Here is a 20,590-nt window from a genome sequence, read left to right on the forward strand (position 1 = left end):
TTTCAAGATTCCCCTAAAAATATCACAGATGAAATTACAATGAATATAGTATTATACAGTATAAAGGAATATTGTTAAATACAATAAAGGAATTATATTAAATACAATAAAAACATAACTAAAAACAAGTGAACAAAATAACACATCTTGTAGATAAAATTTCCCATGACCTCTTTCTTATTTTCATTCTCATAATATTTATTTAGTAGGACTTAAATTAAAAAAGGGAAATAAATTCATCAAAATCATTTCACATAGAAAAATACTAAAAATGACAAAATGAATTCCCTTGATCTTTTGGTTGAAAACCACTTCTATTTTTAATGCTTATATAACTAATTGTATCCTTATTTTTCTACTGTTATACAAATCCACTCTTAATCCTTCCCCTCACTTGCCAATCTTTTCATTTTCAGCATGAAACTCGATATGTTAAAATGTAGATGCATAAAAGAGTTTTTTTTCTAAAAGAAATTAAAATCCTTTATCAAATGATGCCAGGCACATATGGGAGACTTGTATCTTGGGCAATTAATCCTTATCTCAGTACACTCAGTCATTTTGTAGCAAAGGAATGAGCTATCTGAACAAATACAAGAAGGCATAGAAATTTGTTGATGTTAATCATTTGGTCTTTTTTATGAGCATAGCTAGGAAATTTCTTTTTTCAATGTAAAAAATATAATTTTTGAAGAAATATATTTCTTTATTTACAAGCCTTAATAATTGTTTAAAGAATTCTTTTATAATTTTATTTGTGCAATATGATTTAGTGATAAAACTACACACTGTTTGTTAAGTTTGAACAAAGTAAAGTACAAAGTAAGTCAGTAAATTGTCATTTGATGTAACATGGATCAAAAGTACAATTTATGCTATAGATCACTGGTCTCAGGTATATATGATCTTAATTAGTGTGGTCTTTTTTCAGGTTATAATATCATGGAGAATGAAAGGGTGAAAATATATTGATTCTGAAATTAGAAATGCAGCTGTGTGTGCAAAAAGGGGGGGGGGGAATTCAATCAGAAAATTATGTAAAGTCCTTAATCTTAAATTTATAACATAATTTTGACAGTTGACAAAAAAATTCAATTAAGTATATTTAAAAAAAATGGCAAATACAAAGAAAGGAGTTTAAAGTCTGGCTTATTAGTTTGCAGAAGAGAAAACTAGTGAATAGTGGTAACTGTTTATGACAAGATATGTTATAAAATTATCTGTTAGGAAGTCTATAAAGACAAGTTTGTACAGGGAAATTAACTTTGAATGCCCTCAGTGTTGAAACCATTTTTTTAAAACCCAGGTGACCCACAATATCAGGCCCTTTTCATCTTAATTGCATCTATAATCAAAAGAAAAGGACAAACAACAATACAGACAAGTACCAAATCAAGGTATGATCCAAGGTACAGAATCAAATTGTATCAAGAATAATTTTACATGCTTTAATTTTCTTATCTTGCTGTTTACTGACAATGAAAGCTATAGCTAAATAAATGTTTCATAAAACGATATTAATTAAATAAGAAATAAAATTAAAATTAAATAGTTATTTTTAATTGCATAATAAAAATAAAGGGACTCAAAGTACAATAAATTTTCCTATTAATGTATAGAAAAATCAACATTTTATAATTTGACACTTTTTTACATAAATTAACAACAGGTTTGGGGGATAGTTCCTTCCCTTTAACAAATAAAGTTTCATACAATTTATCAAATCACTTAAAACAAAAGCAGCTGCATGAGGCAGATAAAGCTGCATTAATATTTTGTTTGTTTCAGAAAAATCTTCCAAGATAAAATGATTTTTCATGAAAAGAATTAGTCAAAAAAAAATCTCAAAAACAGAAAAAAATTGTCAATTTTTTAAAATTCAAAATTTTTTTCATTAAAATGCAATACTAGAAGTAATATTTTCTTAAAATTTTGTTTTTTTTATACATCACACAAAAAGCTTGCAAAAAAATGTGCATGCGGAAAATTTTTTATTTCAGAAATATAAATGAACATATTATCGGAATTTGAAACAAATAGTAAAATATTTCTTCTGAAAAATATAGCTGCTTTTACAAAATATTCAAGAAATAAAATAAACTATACCTTTGCTCAAATTAATTTATTGTGCGGGTGATTTGAACAAATTTATTTTTGTAAGGCAATTTACAGTCTTAAATAGATAATTAATAAACTTGAAACTTAAATAAAACCCGCTTGCTTTCTGATTATATTACTGCATCTAAATGCGTATGAGAATTCTACTATATATCACATAAACTGATAATAATCCTTTGTATTTAATATGCAACATAAGTATCATGAACAGAAGCCACATATAGATCTTATTTATTTTCATCTTTAAAGAATCCTGAGATTATTTTCATATATTTATATTGAAAAGCAAGGAAAATCTTTTCAGTAATGAGGCTAGAATTTTATAATTTATTTTATTATTCATGTTTGTCACGAATTTATTACCTAACATAAATAAAGTATTTTAAAGAACAAATTTAAAGATTTGATAAATCTTTTGAAATTACTTTCAATAAATTTAATAGCAAGCAATGCATAGTAAATAATAATTCAAATTTAAAAGATTAAAATTAATTGCCATTTATAACTAAAAAAAGGAGACAATATAGCTTAGTTTTAAATCAAATTATAAATATGCATCGTTCATAAAATATTTAAATATACAAAGGCAGTAACATTACTAAGATAGGATTAACTATGAGTTATTAAAGTTAAAAATATATTTTTAAATTCTAAATTATGTAGTAAATGAACATTAAAAACACACTTAAAATAACAGAAAGCCATACAGAAATTTAGAAATAGTGTCTTTCTCATGAATTCAATTAGAATGTCAGAAGAGATTTAAAAAAATTATCATTTGTTTCGATACTAGATTAATACAAAAAATATCACTTCCATAAATAAAGAAATGTTTTGTTACAGACATGAAAAGTAAAATACTTGAAGTATTGTAAAATATGCCCAAAACTTTCACTTTACACTTTGATTAAAATAAGCAAGTTCAAAAAAGAATATGAACTTGGGCACACACACAAAGCTACTAAAGTTTTGAAAAGAAAATAATATGACATTTCAATAAAAATTACAAGACATTCTCAGGATAATATGTCAATAACTTTTGACCAAAATTGTCAAGTGGAAATGGAATAAATTGATATCTAATAGAATAAATTGATATCTAAAAAAAATGACAGATTCTCATATTTCAAAGGTAATATAATATTTTTCACTGAACTGAATAATATAATTGGGAAACCATTCTAGGTAGTTATATAACCTTACAATTTATTGTAATTCATCAACAAAGCTATTTAGAATATAAAGTTGTTTAAAAAAATATCCATCTACAAAATGATTTAAAGCAATATATCTACTCATTTCAATAAATTACACCTTTTTTTTCTTTCAAAAAAGATGACATACAATAATAGAAATACAAAATTATTTTCTTCATTTTGGAAAGTCTTACATGTTCCTTGATATATATTTAAATTACTAAAACCTAGTTCCAGAAATGACTTTCCATCCACAAATTCTCAAACTTTATGTTTAATTATAATCATTTAAATATTTGATGCAATCAAAAAGAAATATATTCTAGAAATGAATTTCAATCAACATATTCCCAATTTGATATTGGAACATAATAATCTAAATATTTGTATGATACAATTAAAGAAATATATGATTTACAAAATTAAATTTATGAGAATTGTTTCAAAATAATTTTTTCCATCATAATGTCTTTTTTTTTTTAAAGTATTTTCTCCATAACTAATTGCCGATCATTAAATAATATTTTTAAACCCAAACTATTTCACAACTATAATTCTCTAAACTATATAATTAATAATCATCATAATTCCCTAGAATTTTTCTCTAATCATACCATTCTTATCATGATTTACAAAGCAGATAAAGAATTAAAGGAATAAATTTACTGAAATATCACAGAGCTAAAAATAATAATTAATTGATCATAAAAAAATCAAAAGGATACTATATCTCAGATTAATTAGTAATAAAATATTCACTTAAAATATTGGTCTGCTTTAATTTAGATGAATTAAAGCATACATCAGAAAAAAATGAAACACAAATAAAGGTTTTCTTCGTACTCTTAAAGACCTAACATCAAAGTGCAAGAAAAATTAACGAAACAAACAGAGATAAAAAGATAGTCGCTCAAAATTAATGGGCAGTCTTATTAGTAATTTAACTGAACATGTACCAGAATTTGCATTCTTGATGGGAGAGAATTAAGTATTAGGGAAAGCATTGAATGTTACTTTTAAAAATGTAGATAAAAGTTGCTTTAAGAATTTTTCTAGATAATTAGATTAATCTGCCATTATGATGTAATATAACAACAATCAGTCTTGTCAAAGATTGAAACAGAAGCAATGGGGCGAAATGTCCAAATATGTAGTAGTTTGTGAATTTTGATTAATTTCTTTCAGTGCAAGTTCATTATTTTTCAGCTAAATATTAATTAAAGGAAATTAAGTATTATTAGAAGAATTTTTCTCAAAAGATTAGATTAGATACACAAACAGATATAAATAAAATTCCAATGCATCTCCCCCATCTCAACATATTCCCATAAAAACCCAATTAGGAAAACAAAGCATTTTAATTATCTAAGGAAAAAAAAATTTTTTAAGCCTGAATAATATAAATATTTGTTTTTTAAAGTTTAACATAATAAAAAAAAATCTATCTTATAACAGTCTTGCATTTCATAAAACTAAAAAATATATTAATTATACATCATAGAAAATTATTGAATTATAATTTAAAGTTAACTAAATATATCAAGAATTCGCAATGTGAATGTATATACCTGTAAGTGTAGATGAATTACTAAACTGAGTTATTGGTTGTTCGGTCATCTCATCTTGAACGCTACATTTATTATCCGAAAGCGTCTTGTCGGTTTCCGAACTTGGAAAGGATGACGCTTCCTCATGGGGTTCCAGTTTGGGGCCTCAAGAAAGTTGCTCTGACACATTCACTGCTTTAACCCAATGCCATTATAAACTAGCATATGAATACTGTAAGTTAAAAATATTTGAAATCACCTATTTTGAGAAGTGAATTTTTAGGGTTTAAGATAGTATCTTAATTCCATAAAAAAATATATGAAAATAAATTTAAAGTTTTAAAGACACTTTCTAAAATATTTACATAACACAAAAGTTGCATTATTTATATTAGTTTTTTTGTAAATAATATTTTTTTTATTTAATATAAATAGAAAAAAAAGACAAAAAAAAAAAATAAAAGTAATTACTATTATTTTTATAAAATTATAGAAAAACAAAGTCTTAAAGATAATGCTACAAATATAAGAAATTACAATAATTTCATTAGCACTATTAACAAATTATATTAGAAGCATTTATATGATCATGTGCAAAAATTACCAGTAAATATATAAAACATTTTATTTTTAATTTTATAATAATTTATTTCAAAAAAGATAAATTATAAAATTTAAACTTTTAAATTATATTATTGATTCTCTACAATATAATATCACATTTAAGAAAAATAAACCCAGTTTAAACATTATAAATATTTAGTAGATGTAAGATAAAACAAGTTATTTTAGTTTACTATACTGTTAATATATTTTAATTAATATAATTATGTAATTCATCATAACAAACACGCTATGCAAATGATACTCATGCACTAATTAATTATAACACAATTTAAATATTCTTCCTTTCTTTTTAATTATGAGTAAGTACAATAGCAAATAAATAATCATAAACAGATTTAAAAGTATTTCATTTTAATTTATTTTAAATTTCTTTCTACATAATATATCATTGTATTTTGCCCCTCCCAAAGAGATTAAGATAATAATAAACAAGAAACTTTTCTGAAATAAATAACAAAATGTTTTATCCACAGAAAAACATTTAAAATTATATTTGGTTATACCGAAATAAAAAAAATAAGCAATATCCAGTTTTGACTTAAAAAACGTAATTTACGAAGTATCAAAAAATAAATAAATAAATGCAATGCTAGAAATTATAGAATAAACAGAAAACAAATTAAAGTAAAAAATAACTGCATCTCAGTATAAATGTCGTAAAAACATCGAATAATATAAAATATTCTTTATGAATTGTCATAACACATGCAAGTTATGAACTGCGAACTAATATTAATAAACGTCACATTAAAACTAATAAATTAAATATAAATAACATATTTTTATTAAAAATTACGCTAGTATTTAATAAAATTTAAATTTATACTAGATTGCACTAAATAAAGTAATAGATTATTCATCGTGTATACAAAATATATCCTTGTTTTTATAAGACACACAACCCGACTAACTTACGCAAATGATTTCCTCATGCATTAAGAAGAGTTGTCAATTTAAATGAAATTTAATTAAATTGAAAAATGTTTAATTTAGAGTTCGAAATTTGATTTGCCAATTAAATACAATCGGAATTTGGAGGACAAACCCAGTGCACTTTTCCCGCTGTGCTGATAGGTACTCATTTCGTCCGCAAAAGGGTAAACTTCAGAATTGTTGCCATCCTCATTCAGAAATTTTCAAGTTTCAGAAGTAAATATTTACAAACATTAATCAGCTGTTCGATAATAAAAGTTGAAGATAATAATAGGAAAGAAAAATTACTAGTTTTTGTCAGTTTATATGCTGATTTTTCTTTGAAACATTGAATTATACATAAAACATCGATTAATAGTTAAAATAATCTTTAACTTATAGGATTTTAGTTTCGTTGTAAGAAAATTTACGCAGTCTATAACTAAAATATTTCCTCTTATCCCTCTCAAGCAAATCTTCTTTATTCACAAAACAATTTTTGCAAAACGGATAAAAAAGTATGAAAGTTTCCTTTATTTTGCTAAAAAATTAAATCGTTTTATATCAACAGTAGCCACGATGATTTACATCATGTTTAAAAATCAGATCTGTTAGAAATGGCATTAATATTTGAAAATAACAAGAAGTTAAGTTATGAAAAAATATTTTATATTTTAATTTCTGTGCCTTAAGACGGATTTGATGTCATCGTATATAATCGAAGCACATATAATATCATTAAAGTTATATGTCAAAATGTTTGCTGAGATTATTGATGAATTCTCTTTCTTCTACCCTTCTCAAAGATGAGTGACTGTAGACTGAATGTAACTAAATAAATATTAATGAATACTGAGATTTGGGATATTTCTAATGAAGATCCCCAATTCATTATATACCATAATAATACAAAATTTGGGCAGAACAATTTTGAACAATATTGTTTAAAAATATTACAGCAGTGTAATATATAAGACTTATAGTTTATTGATCAGTATTGGGTTACAATATTGTACAATGTAAATTCTCGAAATAGTACAATGTAATTTATCGGTATTTAATAAATTACCTTCCAAAGTTATAAATATTTCAAAAACTAAATCCTGCTATCAATCTATCTCGCATTAAAAAAAAAAATATTCTGGAGTGGTATTACCGAAACTTACTTCTCGTATACTCCCAATAAAGATTTTAATCCCTTAACCTTCCTTTGCATAAAATTATTTTCGGAGTCCTACTTGTTAGAGTTTTTAGCATCGTAGTAAATCAAATATATATTTTAGACACCTTTTTTTCGTCTGATTGAAATCAAATTGTGACAAGAAATACAAGTGTTGTTCACAAAAATTACATCTCAAATTTTAGTTATTCATCACACTTTTAAATTATCCCTTTTAAGTACATGTGAAAGTATAAACCAACATATGGATAACTTTTTTTTTGGTGCATTTGGTTCCAAGTTCCGTACGGATTTACATTTTAAATGCTTGTTGTTTGTTTCTAATGACACTTGCCATGGACAAGCTCACAGACGAAGTCAGCGATTTTAAGCTAAGTGAGCGTCTCTTATTTTTAAGAGCGCCAACTGGGGCCAAGAGTACGTCTTAGCTACAAGTTACTCACGCATCACATTCGTTTGCAGAATCCCTTTTTTACGGGGGGGGCACATTCACACGTCTCACAGATAGAACCGATGAAGAACAACCATGCCCGAGCCGATACTCGAACCCAGGGCACCCAGATCACGCTACCCCTATGCCAGGACGCCGGCACATTTTAAATGCTAAATCTATGGCGCAAAGTTCATCCATTTCGCTCCCTCTCTACATCATGTTTATATAGTATTCATTTGTACGTGGACAATCAAACAGTCTTTGAATGGATTTCACTGAAAACTTCACAGAAATGTACAAAATCCATGTTAAGATTGGATGCCAAATTTCATCTATCTAATTTGTATGCATTTTTCATACATTTCATTCAAACAGAGAGAATTCTAAAAATGTGCTTTTTGGATTAAGGGGAAAAAAACTGTGGATATTCGTCAAGACCTTGGTTTCGAATTTTTTGACTATGTATTTTTTCATTCGTATATTCTATACACGAGAAATTAATAATTTAGCGCATCAACTTTCAATTACTTTTTTAAACAACATTTGCGATATTACCGTTTTTTACTGATCTCCAGATTTCAAATATGGGTATAGTTTAATTATTTTAACGTTCCGTTTTTCTAAAGCCACACTAGGGCTATTTTGGGACACACTTCATAATTTTGAACTGCTGTTAGACGACGAGGACTACACCTGAGCTGGCACCCCCTCTTTCCACCAGCCGGAGGACGGTTGGCCCGGACGGATTTAACATACACTAGACCCGCTTACACGATTATTGTTCAGTGGAATCGGGTCTCGAACCTGAAAACCTCCGGTTCCTTAGGCGAGACCTTATGGCCATGCCACCGTGGCCCGATTCGAACATGGAATCTACTGATTAGATGAATGGATATTTTCCAGTTGACCAGTCAGAACCAGAAATGCGGCTGCATATTCTAGGTATGATTTGTTTGGCACGATAGAAAGCATGCAACACGATGTGCAGAAGGCCTTCTGTACACTACGTCGCTTTGATACTACAGATTCTGAAATTTTCCGCTATTTTACGGCATTATGTATTAAAGAATTACATTTATTTTATCAGTAATAAATGGTAAAAAGGTGTTATTAATGGTCCTTTATTGTATTCTTATCCTTTTACATTACGAAACTTCTTTTTATTGTTAAAAAATTCCACATTATGTACTTTTAATTTTAATAAAATGTTTCCTGTTTTTTACTTCTTCTCTTTTTTTTCTTGTTGTTTGTTTACTTTATTCCAATTCCAAATTCCGATTTTTTACCAAAGAATACTATTTACTATTTTTACTGTCTTTTACTTTTGAAGGAATGAAAATAAATAATATGAACTTTTTGGTTTTATTCATGTTTAATCGGGAGACGAGTTTTTTTCTCCTTCTTTTCTTTTCTTTTCTTCCCCGCAACCTAAATTCAAAGACGAAAAATTTAAATTTATTATGAATATTTTTAGCTTAATTCTAAATTAGATTTTTTTTTAAAGATAAATAGAGGTTTTTGAGTTTTCCTCTGATTAGCAAACTAAAAATTTTTTTAAAAAATATATCATTTTAGAGACATATTATATATATTACATATATACGAACAATTTTAAGCTAATACAATACCTAGTTGTATTTTTGCGAGATATTCGATGCATTCTAGAAATTCGAATTTCATTCATTTCTTATAGTTCCTCTTTGTTATTCGAATCTGTAAATATTAGACGCTGCATATCTTGTGAGACACCTTGTAGTTAAGAACTTTCTCTAAATGTTAAACAGTTCTATATATTAGTGGACCTGAGTAGTTAATTCAGAGGATAGGGCACCTTTAGCTTTCCAAAAGATCCCATGTTGGAGTCACAAAATAAGTGCAAAAAAAAGCATAGCAAATATCAAATTAAAAACAATCAATAAATAATGCAAAAGGCGTAATTATTATTTTTTTTTTTACATTCTAATATATAGGATGAATTTTGGGATTGCACCATAATATTGAGAACAAATTTGTCCGTTTCCAGGAAACTACATTATAAAATGTTGGGAACTATATTACATAATATCGAAGCTCAACGTAACAAAAGTCTTATATTTTTCACTATTTCTATATTGTCAAACAATATTGTACAAAGTTGTTTTTCCAATTATTTTAATTTTATGCAATATAGAGCGATACTTAGGTATTGGGTTAATGATTCATGTACCACACTACATTTTAAATCAAGTAAATTCGAAGAAGAAAAGCCGAATTATATAATATTGTTTTACAGTAGTAAAATAGCGTAAAAAAAAAGATTTTTTAAAAAAATATTATTCGTTACTGGGTAATAATGTTGCACAGAATTCTGACTATATTGAAAAATTATTAGTATTATACAGTGCAGCTCATAGATTCCATAATTCCTAATATAAAAAAGTATTAGAATACGAAGAAAAACAGTCAGTTAAGTTAAAAAATAATTGCTTTTAAACATAATTGATAATAGCCGCCTTTGGCAATTTGTTTCACGGAGATAAATGATCATTAATATTTTCAGTTACATATTTCATATGACTTGATCTCTTAAGAGCATGTTTTAGCAAAATAATTTTAGACTTCAAAGCTTGATACATAACTCATACTATTATAGAAATCTTACGCCGTTTTATCAACTATGTATCATTGCACTATTTATCTTTATTTTTCTGTCTCGTAAAATTTGAAATTTAAATTAAAAGGGAAGTAATTAAACTCATTAATATAAAAAAATTATCTTTGCTGAAACCAAGCCTGTTTTTCCAAAAATATGAGTGAAGAAAAGAGGATAGTTCGACATTGAAATCTTATATAAGCTATATCTTATATACACTAAAAAATAACTTTCAGAATTCTCCAATGTCTCAAAAATTATTCAATAAAAATTTCTCTGATTCAGCTTCAGTTTTTAGTTTTACTTTCAAAAGGATTTAAACGAGGTAAATAATGATATTTTATTTCGCTTCGTCAATAAATGCACTTCAAAAAAAAAGATGAAGTCTAAATTTTATACAGTCCTATGGTCCTGAGAAATGATATTCTGTGAAATATTCTTGACACTATAACTTTAAAAAAAATCCCGTTTATATTTTGCGATCAAATTTGACCGAATTATGAAGTTTTGAATAGAACAATTTTAGAAAAATCAAAATTCTCCTAATCATAGATCAATCAGCCTTGAATAAATTTTAGTCGTTGAATGGCGTATCTTCTTTGAGAACGGTTGATAGAATAAAATAAAATCGCGAATTTTTATTAGATAATAATATACAAATATTCATAACTCACTCAGTTTTAGTCACAATAGATTTGATCTTTCTTTTTATTTTAAACTTTGGCGATCAACTGGTTCGTTGAGAACACTGGTTATATTTAATTTTCTTTAAATAGTGTAGTTATAACTTCATGTCTATAAATCCTAGACATTATCAGACATTACTTTAATACGCTTTGTTTATTGTGTACGTGAACTTTTCTAACGGAGTTCAAACCCACGACATCATAGTACTATTAAAATCGTAAATGTCAGGTTATCTATCTTCTAAATTTCACAGTATTGTACCTTCAGCAATTTTTATCTGTTCCGAAATAAAAAAATAAAAAAAAAATAACCAAGGAAAATTCACACGACAATTCAGTTGGTATCATGAAAAAGATAATTGTTTAAATTTGAAACGGTGTTAAATTTATTTTTATACAATAATATTTTCGGAAATTATTGCGGAAAAGCATCAAAATTCATATTAATTTTTTATTAATTACAGTTCTAATTAAATTTCAAAAATATCGCACCGAACTGTGCATTTACACCCTCCAAGGTATGCATGTGCTAAATTTGGTAGCTGTAGGTCAAATGGTCTTGCATGTATAGTGCAAATACACACACACAAACACACACACACACACACACACACACACACACACACACACACACACACACACACACACACACACATGCAAGCACGCACATATTTATTTTTATTATTACTTTAGATAGATTATCCAGTAGATAGATTTTGCATTGAAAGAAAACTTGATATAAATGGAATATGGAACGTATTATTTTCCTTTCCCATTTTCATGTTTTATAAAAGCAGAAAATGTTGACGTTTCTTTAGATGAAATTAACCAGAAAGCTCAAACAATGGTGCCAAAAATGTCAATGGAAAATTTAACACATTTTAAATTTCGTCGGAACTTTAATAAAATGCTTATATTTGAAGTATTATGACCATTTTTAAGAAAGAATTGAATTTGATATATTCTTGAATAAGAAATGCATAGCAATAATTTTCATTGAAAATGAATTTTTTGCGAATAAATTATGAAAATATAGATATATATAGAGAAAATCCATTATAAACGTAAGAAAAAAATAAGGAATTATCTTAATATAGAAATTTAAATTTTAATAATGAATAAATAATTAAATATACTAATTAAGCACAGTTATTATGTACAAGAAGTGGCATTCCTCTCTTTTTCAAACAAGCACCTCTGAATGTTCATACATAAGTTGTTGCTGTTGTTGGCACTTGCCATGGACAAGCTCGACGAAGTCAGCGATTTTAAGCCAAGGGAGCTTCTCTTGTTTTAGAGCCAATTAGGGCCAAGAGTCATATATAAGTATTAAAGTTTATGCATCGTTTAGATTGCAATCAAGTAATATTTAAGAAATAAATTTTATTTGTTTTATCTAATTTATCACCCAGAAAAGTGCAAAACACTTGTATCTTTTCTGTAACATGAATGTGGACAGCAGCTCTTATTCAGGGTTGCTGCATTTTCTAACATTCTTATGAAACCGATTTTATAAGAGAAAATCGATTTCACAAGAACGTTTTGATTTTGTTTTTGTCATCTTTTTTCTCTTGTTAGCGACAATGGTCATTATTTCATAAAAATTGGAGATTAACTTTTGTACTTGGAAAACTATTTAAATCAAATCATTATTACAAATCATTAACACTTCTTTTACAAAAAAAAGCATATGTTTTACAGGCAAATTTCAATAATCAAAACTACCTTATTATGTAGCTATTTTTGAAGGTTGATGTTTTCAAATCTATGCACTAGATTTGATTAATCAAAACTATTCTGTCAGATTTTATGCTGTGCAGAATTATTTTTTTTTTTTCATCCTGTGGACATTAGTTCGTCCGATTTTAAGCGGAGCATCAACATTTTTTTTTTTTTTTTTATAAAACATTAACTTGAATTAGTTATTCATTATGTATAAGTGAATCAAACCAAATATCAAAAGTAGGAGGGGGAAAAATTCCCTCCCACGCATATTTAGAATGATAACAAATAAAAATATCAAAATAAACTCTAAGAGAAATTCTGATAAATATTTTGTTTATATTCATCATTCCTTAAATTCACCAAATTTATCACCAAAAAGAAAATCACCAAACTTTATTTTATAATTCTTTGTTTATTCTAACAATAAAAACTCAAAAGCGATTATTTATCTCATGTAGGTTTTTGAATGGTTTTTTCTTCGTACAGATATAGTGCAAAAATCAATAGCTGTGGGTAAAAAATTAAGCAAAAATTATTGAGTTGTGGGCTTACACAACTGAAAAGAAAAAAAAAATTATACAATCAGGCACTTCTAAATTAATGCAATTGCTATAAATTTTTCATAGCGGTGAAAATTAATTTATTTTTCTTTCATTTGCATTGATTCATTAATTTTCTATTAATAGGTCTTTGCCAGGAATTGATACATCTGTTTGCTATTGCATTTCAGACTATCAAGAAAGTTATAAAATATTTATTCCTTACGAAGTGTTAAAAGAACTTTAATTTTGCTTGTAAGGGACTATTTTTAGAAATCTATAACTAGATGAGCCATAGATTATTCCACAATTTACATTATGTGAACAAATATGCAGTGCAAATATGGTAAGTAGCTCCGAATCTATGGCATGAGAAATCCACATAATTTTTAGTTTGTATTGATTAATTGTCAATAAATATTTCAATTAATGTCGAGTTTTTAAATTTATTTCAAAGAAAGTTAATTTCGCTTGTAAGGGACTACTTTTGGAAATCTACAACTGGACGAATCAGAATATTTCGTAATTCTACAATTTACATTCTGTGAACAAATATGCTAAGTAGCTATCAATATAGTAGCTATTAATCTATGGCATGAGAAATCCGCATAATTTTTAATTTAAGTTAATTGATAACCAACAAATACTTCAATTAATATCGTTTTTTAAAATTTATTTTTATTTCTTTACTTAATAATTTGTATCCAAAATACGATTTCATACAAAAATATCTTAATTTATTGCATAGAAGCTTACAATTCGGCTTTTTAGAATGTTATCTGTTTTTTTTTATTTATGTTCCTTAAACAAGTCAAATAATTTGGCTTATAAGCAGCTTGTAATCAATTCAAAATAAAACAATTCAAATAAAACAAAATGTTACAGAACGTAATGAAGTGATGAAAGAAAAATCTGAAAACAAATAAAAATTGCATAAGAAAATATTCCATTTCCAAAGATGGTAATTTTATTTAACAATTAAAATAATTAATTAAATTAAACTGATTTAATAATTTAAGTTTTGTAATATGTCGCAGATTTTTCTTAACATTTTTTTTCTTTTGTTTATCTACCAAAGACTTTGCAATCTTTTCAGATTCACTTCACTACTTAGCCTGATAATATTTCTTAAAATTCAGCAATTCAGATGATTTTTATTAATTTCAACCTATTTTACATTAATTCTTTTCTTATTAAATTTTTGATTAACTTATTTTATTATAAAAGCAAAAATACTTTTGAAAGCTTTATAAAACTCCACATAAAAATTGTCTTTTAATTATATAACAATAAAAAATAAATATATTTTAAATGTCTTCAAAATATATATACTAAAGGCATGCGGTTAAAATTTATTTGCATCTTTTTTTTTTTTTTTTTTTTTTTGCAATTGCTATATTTTATTTTATCTGTTTTTCTTTTTTAAAAAAAGATATTAATTCACCGCCATTTCAAATGCTCCAGACCAATACAATTCAGAATCCATTGCGCATCTTGCAGAACGAAAGCGGACGTGACGTAACAAGTACGACACATACAGTTAAATATTACATATAATTTGTTATGTAAATACGATCGTACGTCATGTGAAATTACATCATTGTAAAAGGAATATTAAGAATACAAAGTTTTCTGAATTTTGTATTAGAAAAGTAGATATCAATTTGTCAACTTAAAAAAATTATTAACAGTAATTTCTATCATAATTTTTCCTTAAATCTCCATATATTATATTTTTTTTAAAAAACTTTGGTCATAGATAGATTCTTACGATTTTAAGAATGCATGCTTAAAATTATCATTGTCTATCTAATTAACGATTCAATTTTGTTGTGGGATGTAAAATTTATAAAAAATAATTCTTTTACTGAAGATAGAATATTATTTGGAATATATTTTTCCATTAAATATATCTTTTTATTAATATCGAATGCAGAAATCAATTATATTGATTATATTATAGAATAACTGAAGAATTCATAACATTTCTATTAATTTATTAAGGTCCTTTTCATTAATAAATCTCTGATTGAATTATTTAAATATTTTTACTTTCCCCTTCATAAAGTTTTTTTGAGTATTTTGAAATTCGATCAATATCACATTAATTTTTTCATTCCAAAAAGATGCAAAACTTTAAAAATTTTTTAATATATTTCAAAATCTAAATGCATCGAAGATCAATTACAAGTATTCTATTAAAAGTAATTAACATTTTTTTCCCAAAAAAATATCAAAAAATGACAATTTATCTTTATTATTGAATCATGTTTGTTGCATCAGCATTTAGTATCAATAAAACATTATAAATAAAACGTTTATAATTACCAAAATGTTGGAACATCAGATATTTTTAACCCGTAAAATTGACATGGAAATTCGCTTGTATGAAAAAATGGCATTCACAGTTGTAAGAAAAGAATTTTAATGAAACTAAAACTATTACAAAAAAAGAAGTTATGAAAAAGTTTCCTTAAATTATCGTTTGCGTTTTTACAAGAAATTATTAAGTTGAGTTGTTTAAATTAAATCGTGTACGTGACAATGTTTACTGAATTTTCGAAATCAATAAATAAAATGAAATGTTATATAGATGAATGTAGAGGAAAAAAAACTTAAACAAGGTGAAAAATTTATACAACAGTTGGATGCACACAGTCGATAGCTGTTTGGCCTAGATAAGGATTAATTCTGATCTAATTAAGATCAGGCGTCAAGAATTAGTTCCACTATTCACTCTAGCGCGCACAAATGTATCTTTTGCCTGTCTCTACCGGATATACTATGAAAAAGAGACAAAAGAAAAGAAAAAAAATTCTGGATTTAAATAATTTACTTATCTTATCTTTAAGATGCAGAATACAAATTAAATAAACTAATTTTACTTTGGAAATTTATTTTTAAGAACGAAGTATATACAAATTTTCGAATGTATACTGTTACTTAATATACTTCAAACTTGGTTTATTTCAACTCAAATCATTACATGATTATTTTGAATTATATAAAATAATTTCTTACAGTGGGTTTTTTCCTCTTTTTAGATGTTGAAAATGATGCTAAATTTCATACCTTACATATTTTTCGGATTAAATCAATGTGTTGAATACGATATGCAATGAGAGAAAATTTTTATCGAAAGAAGATAGCCAAACGCAAATGCAGACTACAATTATTTCAGTTGAACAATGACCGTCAGTATATATTTGAATAACTTTTTTTAAATTAAATAGGACCATAAAATGTGATGCCACAATTACATCGCAAACGTAACAACAACTGTTATCTAATATCTAAATAAGTATTATATTACATTTCGTTGTAAAGTCACATTTTATTTATTTATTCATTTTTACTCCTATTAGATGCCTAGTGCAATTAAAAATCGAACTGACATTACGCATTTGAAGTCTGTTACATGAGCATAATTTGACTTCACAGGCTCTTTAATAACCTTTGTGATTATGTATTTGTAGTGAAAGCTTATAAGCCAGTTAACAGTTACGCTATACTGTCAATTGCTTTTGTATTGTGGTCATGTTACTCGGCTGAGAACCACAAGGTCCCAGGTTCTATCCTCGCTCATTCCAAACCGTCACATATTCATTTAACTATAATATTTGCCGCCGTTTTCTTTTTAATTTAGGCAAAACGCCATTTATATCATCGAAAATGTGGGACTCTTAGCATCAGTTTAAAGGTTAAGAATTATTCTGAATAACAAATTATTAAATAACTTCGAAATATCAGAAAATTTTAATTTTAAATTTAAGATAAAAGTAATTTTTTTTTATTCATAAAAGTGAATTCTCTCAATAAATTTTTGTTCAGACCATGCAGCATATAGTATACTGAATAAATGTGAGCAAAAATTTCATCGAAAATATTTTCCATGGAATAAAATGTCTTTTTAAAAATATAAGAATTATTCATTTTACTCGAAGCATATTAAGTGCATGTTTTGTGAATATATTCTTATGTTATTTATTAAAGATATAACATAAAGAGAAAGACAAAGCATAAAAGATATAATATAAAGAGATAACATTTTTCTCAGCAAAAAATAATGTAAAAATAAGAATGATTAAGAGTTCTCAAAAAGCTAAAATAAAAAAAAAAGGATCTAAAGATATAACGTATTAAATATACAATATCAGAAGAAAAAAAGACTGAAGATTTTCCAAGATAAAACTTGATATTAAATAAATGTATAACAAGTAAATTATTTGGAAAAACTGGTATCAAATACTAAATTAAGGTTTGATAAACCTCTAACTAGTATTATTTTAGAAACTTTACATGGTTTTGTTTATTGCACTGCCCGACTTGCAAATTTTCTGTTGCCCTTGGTGGTCTGATGATAAAGTTCCTTACCACCAGGAATCTTCGAAACTGGATGACGCCAGATTCAGGACTCGATTGCACCAAAAAACCGCCGTGTAAATGTGTCTCGTGCTAGTTAAATCTGTCGGGATCAAATGCCTTTTAACTGCTGTGGAAGTTTCGAAAGCTCCGGTGCTGTTCTCGTCCTCTGATAGCAATTTAAAATTACGAAATCTGTCTCAAAGTAGCCCTAGCTTGCCGTTAAAAGGAAACGTTAATTTACTAAACTAAATAACTCGAATTTTATCATGTATTATGAAAAATTTGACATTAATTTGAAACGGAAAAGTTAACTCTTCTAATTTCTTTTTAAGCCTCATCTTCCTATCTTAATATCAGAAAAAGAAGAAAATTTCAGGATAATGAAGGCAAATGAAGCTTCATTACAACAACGAAATTCAATGTTGTTTATGCATCAAAAGTTTTTGCAATATGGTACAAACTAATTAAAATTTGACAAAAATTTACGACAGCTAAATTGATATCATTGAATAAATAATTTTTTTAGAATTAAGGAGTTACTAAAGGAAGTACTTTAGATAGTCACACTAGGAAAATGTCAAAATTTCATTTAACTTTTAATTAAAGCTTCAAATAAAGTCCTTTCGAAGTGCCTATTTCCACTCGCCAAAATATATTTGTGCCCAAATTTGGCGATTTTAGATTCATCACTTCGTCCTGAAAGCGGCTATTTTGTTCTCACACACACCTTTTAGTATTGGCAGAGATACCAGATGTCAATATCACTTTAAAATAGCACACGGCAAAAGAAAGGGTGTTTGACAATGGAAACAGTCCGTCTCAGAATAAATTTATCGTAGTAATCGAGCAATTTTTTTTATCAATAAATAAACTCTAAAAATCTGGAGATAAATTTCATACGATAGTAAAATGATTTTTAAAAACATTTGTTGCGGATTTCCTGCTTCATTTTGCTTCATTCCTTGATTTTTTTAAAACTTGCAGAACAGGTGTTCCTTCCTTTCTCAAATTCCTTTTTGCTTTGTTGCCTTTTCAGTTAAAAAAAAATAATAAATGGAGATTCATCGATCAGTGACAGAAGATAGAATAAGAGAGCATTTTCACCCTTTTGTTTGGAGGTCACGGTCACACTTCGGAACAATTACCTTTTTTTTTTTTTTTTTTCATTTTTATTTTTTATTTTCATTGTTTGTTTGAATAAAGTTAAGGGAAAATAGGAATATTTCTTGGAAATGCTTCCTGTAGGAAATATACGCAGTCTTTTGAAAAACGTTAGAATTTCTGAAGATATGAATCTGTCATTTTTTTCAAAATCAATGTCAATCATTTGCATACTTATATTTATAAGCATATTTATAAGAAATGCAATTTTAGGGGTATAAATTTGGGAAGCAAATTAATCACAAGCAGCTTGAAAGAAAGTTTCAATCTTACAATGCAATATATTGATAAAACAAAGAACAAAAATGTATGTTACAGAATACCATCCAAAAAAATATTTTAAAATTTCTTTTTGTCTCTGTTCAAATTAATTATTGTTTTTATTCTTCTGAACTAATGATTGCCAGTAATGTCATATCTTTTCAAGTGTTTACAATCTCTTTTTCAAATTGTCCCAATATTGGGCGGCTACAATGCTCAGTTAGAAGTCACATAATCCCACGGTTATCATGTTAAGATCAATTCCGTTATTAAGCAACTAATACACTCAAATTTATGAATAAGATAACAGGCTAAATGTAAGACATGTATGAGCCTCCTTTTGTAAATAAATATAATAAAAACATAAGTAAAAATGAACAATGTCTTTTTCCAATGGTTCCAATATTGGACTGCTACTAAGCTCAGTTAGAAGTCACATAATCCCACGGTTATCGTGTTAAAATCAATTCAGTTATTAAGCAGCTAGTACACTCAAATTTATGAATAGGATAACAGACTAAATGCAAGACATGAGCCTGCTTTTGTAAATAAATATAAATACAGGGTGAGGCAGAAAAACCCAGACAAACAATTTTTAATATAATTTGATTAAAAATAAATAAATTTAATAAAATATAATAAATAATAATAAGAGTAGACTTCTACTAATAAATAAATTCAATTTCTTTCAAAGTGGCCGCCTTTTGAAGCGATGCATAGGCGCAAACGCTCATTGAAATTTTCAGCAAAAGGGCCACAAGTATTCTACCTTTAATCTATCCCGTTCCCGCCGAAGCCATTGCTTTAGAGAGTCCAAACTTTTAGTGCAAGCCCTAGACTCCAAAACTGACAATACACTGTAATCATGAGATCGAGATTCGGCGAGTTTGGTTTAGTTATATATTAACGTCCCGTTGTAAAGCAACACTAGGGCTATTTTGGGACGGACCTCGTCATTTTGAACCGCGGTCAGATGACGAAGACGACACCTGAGCTGGCATCCCCTCTTCACACCACACCACACCAGCGGGAGGACGTTTGGCATGACGGATTTAACGTGCAACAGACCGCCTTAAGCCGCGGTCCAACGACCGGATGATCTTCACAGATGTGGTCATAAAACTGTCACCCTTCCTTCGTGGTGCCACCACCGCCTGTGGCAGCGGACCCACGACCAGAGAAATCTTCAGACGGCACGCGTTCCCCTT

At 27.1% G+C, this 20,590-nt stretch overlaps 1 protein-coding gene across 5 annotated transcripts in view; it reads right to left on the reverse strand.

The window, feature by feature from the left end:
• LOC129980553 (trafficking kinesin-binding protein 1-like) overlaps positions 1-20,590 on the reverse strand; it is a 120,702-nt gene that overhangs the window by 23,804 nt on the left and 76,308 nt on the right. For 3 of the 5 annotated variants that reach the window (XM_056090942.1, XM_056090931.1, XM_056090907.1), the window contains exons 1-2: positions 6,404-6,570; positions 4,883-5,093 (exon numbers count right to left, since the gene is read on the reverse strand). In XM_056090942.1, the coding sequence (XP_055946917.1) occupies positions 4,883-4,931 (49 nt within the window). In that variant the 5' untranslated portion in view covers positions 4,932-5,093; positions 6,404-6,570. Of the gene's footprint in view, positions 1-4,882; positions 5,094-6,403; positions 6,571-20,590 lie in introns of those variants that run through there. The other 2 variants (XM_056090916.1, XM_056090924.1) reach the window with 1 other exon arrangement.

This window comes from Argiope bruennichi, chromosome 1, assembly GCF_947563725.1.
Source record: "Argiope bruennichi chromosome 1, qqArgBrue1.1, whole genome shotgun sequence".
NCBI lineage: Eukaryota > Metazoa > Arthropoda > Arachnida > Araneae > Araneidae > Argiope > Argiope bruennichi.